General features: G+C 47.9%; 1 protein-coding gene across 1 annotated transcript in view; it reads right to left on the reverse strand.

Moving 5' to 3' along the window:
- The window catches only part of VCP (valosin containing protein), a 69,417-nt gene extending 66,815 nt beyond the window's left edge, over positions 1–2,602 (reverse strand). The window contains exon 1 of the mRNA XM_068252548.1: positions 2,441–2,602. Within this exon, the coding sequence (XP_068108649.1) occupies positions 2,441–2,598 (158 nt within the window). The 5' untranslated portion in view covers positions 2,599–2,602. The remainder of the gene's footprint in view (positions 1–2,440) is intronic.
- Between the last annotated feature and the right edge of the window lie 9,250 nt (positions 2,603–11,852).

The raw sequence follows: 11,852 nt of genomic DNA on the forward strand, positions 1-11,852 counted from the left end.
CTGGAAAAAGTTCTGGGGAGAACACTGGACTGTCTTTACTACAGTTGTTGTGTGTCTACTTGGAGGAGGTAATTCCACCACTACCGCCTCTATTTACCAAGAATTTGGTTTTTAAGCTCATTTAGCTTCCTTTTATCCTCTTGGCGCCTCTGTTCTCCTGCATAATATTGAGTCCACCCTGGGTGGAGGGTTGAACCCCTTTTGCTCATCTACAGAGAGCGACTTTTTATTCCTGAGTGGGTTCAGGAAAATCTCCCCACCTGCCTTTACAGTGGTTGCCTAATGGTAATCCTGGTTTGTGAGTATTGATATTTACTCTATCTAGTAACCATTTACCAGTACATATTACACTATTGGGGCTCTTGGTGTTCCTTGTTTTTATGATCTGAGGAAAGTAACAGGAGGACAACAGTAATAGACGCGCTAGATTAAAGTTGGCCTATAATGACCACTTCTACCTGGGGCTTCTTCCAGCCCCCTTCAGGCCAATCGCTACCTCGCTGTCTCCCCAGATGGCCCGGGTACATCTCAGATGTCACGCTTAGCCACGCATGCACAGCCCAGCATTGCACATGCTCGAGGTCGGGATCATACTGTACAGGCACAGAATGCACTGGGCATAGAAGCGAGATGGGGGAATGTGCGCGGCCAGACTGCGCATGTGCTGCCTGGCAGATTTACCGGGACGCCTAGAGAAGGATTGAGGTGATCTGAAAGGACAGCGAGGCAGCAAGAAGCCCCAGGCATGTATACATTTGTCTTCCCCCATCTCAGGTACACTTTAACTCAGTAGGGAGAAGCCTCTAGATAGGCCAGGGCTTTCCCAGTCTTCCAAGGCTTCTCTATTCCTGTGCTGGGAGCTCTTTTGCAATCTTCGAAACATAAGTCTAAAAAAATTGCTTGTGACTTTGCACCTCTCAGTGTATGAAGGCAGACACACTACATAGTCCACACCGTATCAGGGGGCCACTTCTGCACTACTATTTCAGCTCTGCAGGGCTTATGCTATAGAGTGACTGGGAGGAAGAGGATGTGGATAAGGAGGCCTGTGCTGTATAGTGACTGGGAGAGGAAGATGTGTTCTATTGTTCTTGGGGCAGCTGTTCTGTGCAGAGATGATCAGACCTGTGCTGTACAGTGATGAAGGATGGGGATGATCAGACCTGTGTAGTGAGGGAGAGGATGAGCAGGCATGTATTGTATAGTGATGGGGATTGATCAGACCTGTGTAATGAGGTGAAAGATGGGGATAATTAGGCCTGTGTTGTACAGTGATGGGGATGATCAGGCCTGTATAATGAGGTGGAGGATGATTAGACCTGTGTAGTATGGTGGATGATGAGGCTTGTATTGTACAGTGGAGGACAGTGATGATCACCAGACCTGTGTAACGAGGTGGAGGATGGGGATAATTAGGCGCGTACATTTGAATACGGCGCTGGTAGACTTGGGCGCAGGATCCAGCTGTTAAATGGCTGGTCCTGCTTCTGCACAAGTCCGGGGCGTTTTAATTATTATTCCCCCTCCAGGCCGACATGGATAGTGGGGGAATGAAATAATTCGGCTTCCAGCGATTGCTGGAGGCCGAATTATTGTGTTTTTTAAGCAACTTCGGCTCCGTCTTCTGACGGAGCCGACCTTCCTCACTGAGCGCCGCTATAGACTGATTCCCATTACAGTCTATGGCGGCGCTGGCTGCGCCCAAATCTAGCAGCGCTGAAAAGCACTGCTCCGAATTAGGCCTGTATTGTACAGTGATGGTAATGATCAGGCTTGTATAATGAGGTGGAGGATGGGGACGATTAGGCCAATATAGTGAGGTGGAAGATGATCAGCCCTGTGCTGTACAGAGATTAAGGATGGGGATGATCAGGCCAGTGAGGTTAGGGATGATGAGGCCTGTATTGTGTAGTGATGGGGATGATCAGGCCTGTATAATGAGGTGGAGGATAGTGATAATTAGGTGTGTATTGTACAATGATGGGGATGATCAGACCTATGTAGTAAGGTGGATGATGGGGCCTGTGCGGTGGTGAATGGGGATGACCAGACACGTATTGTACAGTGATTAGGGATGGGGATGATCAGGCCAGTGTAGTGAGATGTAAGATGACCAGGCCGGTGCTGTACAGAGATCAGTGATAGGGCTGATCAGGCCTGTGCTGTACAGAGATCCAGGGATCGGGATGATGAGACAAGTGAGGCTGGGGATGATGAGGCCTGTGCGGCGAGGTGGAGGTTAGAGATGATCAGGCCACAGTGTTGTACAGTGATTAGGGATAGGGATGACCAGGCTGGTACTGCACAGTGATCAGTGATGGGGATGATGAGGCCTGTGCGGTGGGGGATGGGGATGCCGGCATGACACAGCAGCAGCAGCACACAGGCCCCCCGGCCGGCCACTACAGAACCCCCTCTCCCGGGCTCCCCCCTCACTCACTCTGATCCGGAGGCCATGTTCAGGATAGCCGCCGCTCGTGCTGGATGCTCCGCCCCCTGGCTCCGGTGTAACTTGCTCTGGGCGCCCGGTGTCTCCTCACTGTGTGACTGACTGCGGCCGGGGGAGGAGCCTGCGCTTCCAGCAAAGAGCTGCGTCATTCAGCGGCACCGCGCCTGCGCCTAAGCACGCCGTGGCCAATCAGCGAGCGCGCCGCTGACCACGAGACCGAGAGCGCTGCTCCCGCCTTTCCCCCAACCGCCGCCTCCAATTGGTCGGGTCCGGCCCCGCACACGAGAGCTGCCTGGCAACTGACACAACGCGGCTGCTGATTGGTGGGGATTATTGCGGGGAGGCGGGGCCTCGCCTGGCAGCGAAACTGAAGGCCGGTGGGAGGGCGGAGAGGCGGTTGGAGGAAGCTGTTATCTGGCTGATGCTGATTGGACGGCAGGGCTGCCTGTCACAGCAGCAGCAGCCATAACTCCAGAAGTGATTAGTCACAGACATGTGTCACTATAGTGTGAGGCTGGGGCCTGGGCTCGGTTATATATCTGTTCTATTATCCCCAGAGTACAGCCTGTCCCTGCACATGTCACATGGCTGACTCTCATGTGTGGAGAATGAGCAGTGTGAAAGGGGCATTGCTGTCAATAGCAACCATTAAAGGACAACTGAAGTGAGAGGTATTTGGAGGCTGCCATATTTCTTTCCTTTTAAAGAGAACCTGAACAGAAAATAAAATGTCAAACTAACCATACACAGGTCATACTTACCTCCTATGTAGTCTACTCATCAATCTCTTTCTCCTCTCCTGCATCCCATTTGTCCACTGTGATCAATGGAATTCTCTGTCCTCCATTTTAAAAATGGCCATTACCCCCTAACAGCTTCCTGGTAAGCATGCAATATCACCCACTTGAGCCATAGGGAAACATGGACACTACCTTGCACATTCAGTTGTAACTGACATCTGCTGATATATAACTGACAGAAACAGGTATGTTTCAGTTCTGACAAAATCTTGTCAGAACTGGAAGGGGTCACTAGGAAGAAAATGGTGAGCTTCTGAGGGCTCATTTCCACTATCGCGAATTCGCATGCGTTTTTCGCATGCAAATTCGCATAGCAATACAAGTGAATGGGACTGTTTCCACTTGTCAGGATTCCTTTGCGTTTTTCTGTGCAGAAAAAATTCGCATGGCAGAGCCATCAGAATTCGCATACCGCTATGCGAATCGCATACAATGTATTTAATAGGAAATTCGCATGAAGTTTGGGTATGCGAATTTTCATGCAAATTCGCATAGAAACAATGGAAAAGCACACCAGCAGTGCCATGGTTAAATTCGCATACATCGTCATCCATGCGAATTCGCATGCGAATTTCGCATCCACATGCAAATTTTTACCGCGGCGATTCGCACCGCACAAGTGGAAATTCAGCCTGAGAGGAACTGACGGTGAGGTTAGTATGTAATATTCATTTGCTGCTACTTCATCTGTTTATTTTAAATAATTTTCCTCGCTTCAGGTTCCCTTTAAGCAATACCAGTTACCTGGCTTCCCTGCTGGCTCTCTGTCTTTTAGCCATAAACCCTGAACAAGCATTTAGTAAATCAGTTATTTCTGACATTAATGTCGGGTCTGACAATATTAGCTACATGCTTGCGTCTGGTGTTATTCAGACTCTACTGCAGCCAAATAGAGGGCTGCCAGGCATCTGGTATTGTTTAAAAAGAAAGAAATATTGCAGCCTCCATATCCTTCTCACTTCAGTTGCGCTATGAAGGGGTTCTGTGTATTATTAAAACAAAAAAAACTGACACCTGGGGCTTCTATCGGCCCCCTGCAGCTGTCATGTCCCGCGCCGTCCTCCTCCAATGCTCCATTTGACACCGCCGGTCCACTTAGCCATCTGATGCAACTGCGGTCATGCGCATGCTCGCTCCTGCCGCGTCTCCGGGACCTCGTACTGCGCCTGCGCAGTAAGCCCCCCGGAAATGAGCGGGAGCGAGCATTATTCGTCTAATTAGATGGATAATTCACCGGTGCTGGAAGTGGGTAACGGAGAATCGTAGCAGGGCGGCGCAGGACATGAAAGTTGCAGGGGGCCAATAGAAGCATTAGGTAAGTGCTAGTTTTTGTTTTTTTAATTATCCACAGAACCCCTCTAAAGGGAACCTGAGGGGAGAAGTATATGGATGGAGGCTTATTTCCTTTGAAACAATGCCAGTTGCCCGGCAGCCCTGCTGATCTATTTAGCTGCAGTAGTGGCTTAATCACACTCACGGTCGGCCTTTGACCGGAGCGATCGCTCAGGACGCCGGGCCGCCGGCTTCCAGGGGGGTGCCGCACCATGCTTCTGCCGCCCGGCCGCATATTGTTAATGTGCTTACTGCTGCGGCCTCTGCGGGCTCCAGCTTAGTTGCGTGGTCTGATTCTCCCTCTCGCTCCGCCCCCTGGTGCCGCTGGGGGTGATGGAGGCGAAGACCAGCAACGGCTGCGGCGCTGTCTCTTGGAGGCAGTATGAGACTCCGCCCCGCGCCCAGCCGCATGATAGGGGATGGAAATGCGCAGGTTGTGTACCAGCCACCCTGGCTGCCTGTGACTGTCCTCGAGACCTGGTCATCTCCCCACCCAAGTGACCAGCTAAAGTAAGGCTCTGCTCCCCATCCCGGTAAAGCTATTCCCGCTCGCTGCTGCTGGCTGCAATTTTGGAGGGAGGGAGAGTGCGGAAGGGGGAATGCGGAATGGGGGGCCCCTAGGTGAGGGGGGGGGGGGAGCTTCCCCCCTTCCCCGCCGCTCTGTGTGCCCAATTTCCCCCTTCCTGCGCTGTGCCCACTTTGGGGCCCCCAGGAGGCGGGGCCCACCATACGAGCCTGTATGGTACTAGCTGATGACTCGGCGTTGCCCGAGTATGTATTTGGCTGGTGTTGGCTCTGCCCACTTTTTCTAACCCTGACACACAAACACTAAATGATCAAGTTTGTGAGCTTTGGGGTCTTTGGCATCAATAATTTGTATTTTTCCACAGAAATTAAACAAATCAGATTGGTTGTTTTTGGCTCCGCCCCTCTCCAGCATTTGAACCCCAGTCAACCAATGGCCAACTGTAGCAGGTTTGAGACATCTGCTATTAACAGTGTAAAAATGGCAGCAATTCAGATATTCCCCTTTAAAATCAACAAATGCATTTTGATTGGCTATTATAGGCTCCACCCACTTCCCTGAATATTAATCTCAGTCACCCAGTGATCATCTGGGCAAAGTTTGAGAACCCTGCCATTAACTATGTAAGAAGGCCTGCAGTTTATATTTTCCCAGTGAATTTTTATGGCTCCACCCACTTTTTGTAACCTGGACACACAGTCACTCAATGACCAAGTTTGTGAGCTATAGGGTCCTCGGCATCAATAATTTGTATTTTCCCAATGAAATGAAAAAAAATCTGATTGGCTGTTTGTGGCTCCATCCCCTTTTCAGTGACCCAATGACCATCTGTACCAGGTGTGAGGCTTTTGTCATTAACAGTGCAAGAATGGCAGCAATTTTAATATTTCCCTTGAAAATCAACAGGTGAATTTTGATTTGCTTTTTTTAGGCTCAACCCACTTTTCTGAATATTATTCCCAGTCACCCAGTGGCCAACTGTTCAAAGTTTGAGAACCCTGCCATGAACAGTAAAGAATGGCTGCAGTTTACATTTTCCCAGGGAAATCTATTTTTGACTCCACCCACTTTTTGTAACCTGGACACACAATGACCAAGTTTGTGAGCTTTCAGGTTCCTGGCATCAAAAATGTTTGAATGGAAGCAGTTTATCCACCAAGGAAATCTGATTGGCTGTTTGTGGCTCCGCCCCTTTAGTGAATTTGGACCCCAGTCACCCAATGACTGACTGTAGCAAATTTGAGACCTCTGCCATTAACAGTGTAAGAATGGCAGCAGTTTAAATATTCCCCTTGAAAATCAATAGGTGAATTTTGATTGGCTATTGTAGGCTCCAACCACTTTCCTGAATATTAATCCCAGTCATTCAGTGACCAAGTGTGCCAAATTTTAAACCTCTGAGATTAACAGTCTACAAACGGCTGTAGTTTACATTTTCCCATTTAAAATGAATGTCTGAAATTTGATTGGCTGTTTAATACTTGCTTTTCCTGGATTAGTAACCTCAGTCACCAAGTGACCAACTGTGCCAAGTGTGAGGACTCTGGCTTGATTACTATGAGAATGGCAGCCTTTTCCATTTTTTCTATTGACATGAATGGGTGAAATCTGATTTGCTGTTTGTAGCTCCGCCCACGTGTGCAGGGGGGCCGTGAGACCCCCAGAACATATCATTCCAGGTAGTAAGGAATCTGTATACCAAGTTTCGTTCAAATCGGTCAAGGTGTTTTCGAGTGATGGAGGCACATTTTAAGTTCTTACTGTTTCATTGTCTCTGCTCAATGACACCTTCATTAAAGTATGTCAGAACTCAAATCTATGAATTATTGACCCTGTTCTCAGAAGCCATTTACTGACAGGAAAGTGTTTTATGGCTGTAATTACTTATCAGTGGGGGTTATGCTCTAGTGCAGGGGTAGGGAACCTATGGCTGCATCTGGCTCACAGACAAATCAGTAGGGGTTTATTCACAAAGCTACACTGCTCAAGCAGTGCAGCTTAGTGTGGCAGCGCAAGTAACATTTTCAAAGTAGGCACGCTACTGCTGTAGCAGGCACTACTAACTTACTCACGCTTCCCCAAAACGAACGGCCGCTCCAATTGTCCCACTCTGGACCCTGTCAGGTCCAGTGACTTTGTAGGACGAGATGCCCGCACTTTGATTAACTCAATAGGCTGCCTGTCACTTGACAGGCAGCCTATTGGACCAAGGTGCGGGAATCTTGTCCTACAAAGTGAATCAACCCCCAAGTCAGCTAGCTAATTGTACAAGCTGTTAGTCGGTATTTCTCCTGTCTGGGAAATTGCTAATGTTGCTAAAACCCAAGAGAAGCTGAAGACGTGTCTGACACTTCCGCTGCCCGGCGGATCAACTGTATACACCTCACCATGGCAACATGACCCTCTGCTGCACATGCACTGTCCTGTCCCAGTTTGAAACATATTGTATGGCTCTCACAGAATTACATTTTAAAATATGTGGTGTTTATGGCTCCTTCAGCCAAAAACTGATCCCTGCTCTAGTGTGACCCAGTCCAACCGGGTCCCGACCTGGGCAGAAACTGTCACTTGCATACCTGATGTTTAACTTTTTCAGGTATAGAAAGAAGAAAAAGGAACATGGCCTAGTTATTTGTGTGCTGGGCACTGTACATACACGTCTATCTCATCATGTCACCTCGGTTGTCCTTTAAACATAATGTACTGTAGGTCAAAAACATGTCCTTCCTTCATGTGTGTTTCTATTGGATAAGAGATGGAGCAGGCAGTAGGCAATCCACTTTAGCATCCGTTTTGTGTGCAAATTTCTCTGTGTAGCGGGAGATCAGTTTTTGTGTTGCCTTTCATTGCCTCTGCGGGTATCCGGGCTCCGGGAAAAAGTGCAAAGTCCGGACTCTCCATTCAGTTTTCATGCACGGATCCCACAAAGCCGGGTTTTTTTCACCAGAGTGAAGACGGCTGGTATTTTTAACATTGGGATTTATGGCTCCGTTTTTGTCCACGTCAAAAAACGTACAACGTGGATACGGTTCCTGAACAAGTGTGAACAGAGGACAAAACGTACAACGTGGATACGGTTCCTGAACAAGTGTGAACAGAGGACAAAACGTACAACGTGGATACGGTTCCTGAACAAGTGTGAACAGAGGACACAAATACTTGCATCGGTATCTGTAATTGGTTTTTAACTCCATGCTGAAAATGAATAGCTGTACCACTGGCTGGCTAGCTTTCTTGGGATTTGGCATAGAACTTTGTGCCTGTAAGGAGTACCTACCTGGCAGATGGTTATTTGAGAGGTGTGGCTGTGTGACACAAGGGTTGGCATTGAGGTGTCCATACACATGGCAAGATTGGCAGAAGCTTGTATATGGATTGTTGAACGTCAATGTCCACTGGGTCCAAAGATAAAATTCAAACTTACCGGTATCCAAAACATGGAAGTGCGCACAATATAGGGATTCTTATAGATCATTCAGGGCGATTATGAATTGGCCACATGCCTGCTGTCTGTATGGGTGGGGGGAACGGCGCGTTTGTGCAAGTGCCGATAAAAGCCCGGCACAAACGCTCCTATTCACTTGAATGGGAGCGTTTAACGCCCGAGTCCCGAACTCCGGCAGTAAACGCGGGGCAGACGCCCGTGTGAACCAGCCCTTATATGGAGGCTGCCAGATATATTTCCTTTTAAAGAATACCAAGTTGCCTGGCAGCCCTCCTGATCCTCTGTCCTAATACTTTAGCCATTGACCATGAACAAGCATGCAGCAGATCAGGTTCTCTAACTCAGGTTTTACCGGATTAGCTATATGCTTGTTCCAGGGTTTTGACTCAAACACTACTTATACCAGAAGATTAGCAGGGCTGCCAGGCAACTGGCATTGTTTACAAGCTCACAAGGGCAGGGCTCTCTCACCCTTTTGCGTCTTGGATTTTGTTGTTCATTTCCTAGCTTGCACTCTGTTATACATTTTATTCATCATGTTACATCTGTCATTGTAATCACCAGTTCTGTATTTTGCACCAGTGTCCATATTTGATGTATTAATTGTCTGTATCATTATGTACCGCTTGTAAGGCTGCTGCCGGAACTTCCGGGTCCCGACAGGCGGCTGACGTCATTAGAACGCAGGGTGATTCTCATATTGCATTGGGCAAGCGGAGGACGTGTTCTCAATACGCACTCCGCAGTAATGCACATGTGTTAGCGTCAGCTGATCGCTGACACGCTGGGAACTGATTGGTTGTATTCAATGCTGTTCTGCATTCATTGGTTAGTTTGCATATTTAAACATTGAGAGCGCCCCCCGTCATCGCCCGTGATAGCATTCTGCTTTTGGCTTGTTGCTGGGTATGCGCTCTCGTATTGGATACTCTGTTGCCGACTTCTGCTTGTTCATGACCACGCTAACTGTCTGATTAGCCGTTGCTAACCTCTGTTTCCTCCTGACCACGCTACTGCCTGATTACCTGGTGCCAACTTCTGCTTGTTCTTGACCATGCTAACTGTCTGATTACCCGTTGCTAACCTCTGCTTGTTCCTGACCATGCTAACTGTCGGATTACCCATTGCTAACCTCTGCTTGTTCCTGACCACGCTAATTGTCTGATTACCCGTTGCTAACCTCTGCTTGTTCCTGACCATGCTGTCTGATTACCCATTGCTAACCTCTGCTTGTTCCTGACCATGCTAACTGTCTGATTACCCGTTGCTAACCTCTGCTTGTTCCTGACCATGCTAACTGTCTGATTACCCGTTGCTAACCTCTGCTTGTTCCTGACCACGCTAACTGTCTGATTACCCGTTGCTAACCTCTGCTTGTTCCTGACCACGCTAACTGTCTGATTTCCCGTTGCTAACCTCTGCTTGTTCCTGACCACGCTAACTGTCTGATTACCCGTTGCTAACCTCTGCTTGTTCCTGACCACGCTAACTGTCTGATTACCCGTTGCTAACCTCTGCTTGTTCCTGACCACGCTGTCTGATTACCCATTGCTAACCTCTGCTTGTTCCTGACCATGCTAACTGTCTGATTACCCATTGCTAACCTCAGCTTGTTCCTGACCACGCTAATTGTCTGATTACCCGTTGCTAACCTCTGCTTGTTCCTGACCACGCTAACTGTCTGATTACCCGTTGCTAACCTCTGCTTGTTCCTGACCACGCTAATTGTCTGATTACCCGTTGCTAACCTCTGCTTGTTCCTGACCATGCTACTGCCGGATTACCTGGTGCCAACTCTGCTTGTTCCTGACCATGCTAACTGTCTGATTACCCGTTGCTAACCTCTGCTTGTTCCTGACCATGCTACTGCCGGATTACCTGGTGCCAACTCTGCTTGTTCCTGACCATGCTAACTGTCTGATTACCCGTTGCTAACCTCTGCTTGTTCCTGACCACGCTACTGCCGGATTACCTGTTGCTGACCACGGCCTGTTATCGGATATCGCAAGAACACTGCCTGGACTGATATTGGCTTTCCACGACTACAATTATTCTGGATTTCCACACCTCTGGTCTAGTCCTGCTTCAATCATCTGGATTGCCTCCACTACTAGGCCTCAGGTGACTATATCTCAGATTAACTTATACTGTGCTCATTGCATTCTCTGTCCTTGGTGAGTTACTATAAGTCAGTGTGTATGCCACATCTACCTGCAGGGTGTATTGTAGTTTTACGCTAGGTAGGAGTTCTGTCGCAGGTGTTAGGGCTGGGTTATAGGTCAGTCATATGGGCATATAGCCTGACCTATAGTTATTGACCAGGCAAGCCTGACACCCCTTGTTTGTTTTCCTACTTTGAACAGCACCACGGATATGTTGGCGCTTTATAAATCAACTAGTTGACCTAAGCCCATTTAAAAACGGGCTCTAGGTCTCTTCACGCCGCCACCAGTCAGTGCACACGCACACATCCGCCCGTCCCGTGCGTACCCGTCTGCCCGGCTCCCTGGCCCAGGTTCCTGTCCCAATGGTTGTCTGTACTGCACATATGCGCAGTACAAAAAACCCACAGACAGGGACAGGAAGGATGACACAGGGACAGTTAGGTTTTATTGTATAGGACAATAGGATAATAATAATACTAATGGCAGCCTCCATATCCTTCTCACCTCAGTCACCTTTAAAACGGGATTGTCAGCCATAAAATCAAATTCCAATTACCCACTGCTCTGTGTTTATTATGCAGTCTACAACCTGACCCTGCATTACAAGCATTCCAATATAATCATAAATGTGTCTGCTGTAATGAATCTTATCTCAATCACCCTGGCTCTATTTGGTCCATTGCCAAGGAGAGGGAAGCTTATTATCTCCCTTCCCACATTCCTGCTCCTCACTGATTGGCTGAGGGCAGTTCAATGTGACAGAAGGCTGAGAAGAGAAATACACCTCACCCCTCTATAGAAGCTGCTGAAATATGATTTATGCTGTGCTCACATGTATTTATAAAGCAAGCTAAATATGACAGTGCAGTTTCTAGCAGAAAAAGAGGGAGCAAATTACACTAGGATTGTCTTCAATCAGAGACAGTAAAGATGGAAATGCCTGGAACAGTTTTAACTTTATTTACTAAATAGAATTCATTGAAATCAAAATGTGGACAGTACAATGCATATGTTACGTAAGTATAACAAGTATATATCTACTTATATATGTGGTTTTTTTTCCTGGGATAGTATAGCTGACACTGCTGCTTTAAGGAATTATGTGGTATTTAAAGTGACACTGAAGCAAAAAAAA

The sequence above is a fragment of the Hyperolius riggenbachi genome, chromosome 1 (assembly GCF_040937935.1).
Source record: "Hyperolius riggenbachi isolate aHypRig1 chromosome 1, aHypRig1.pri, whole genome shotgun sequence".
In the NCBI taxonomy this organism is placed as follows: Eukaryota; Metazoa; Chordata; class Amphibia; order Anura; family Hyperoliidae; genus Hyperolius; species Hyperolius riggenbachi.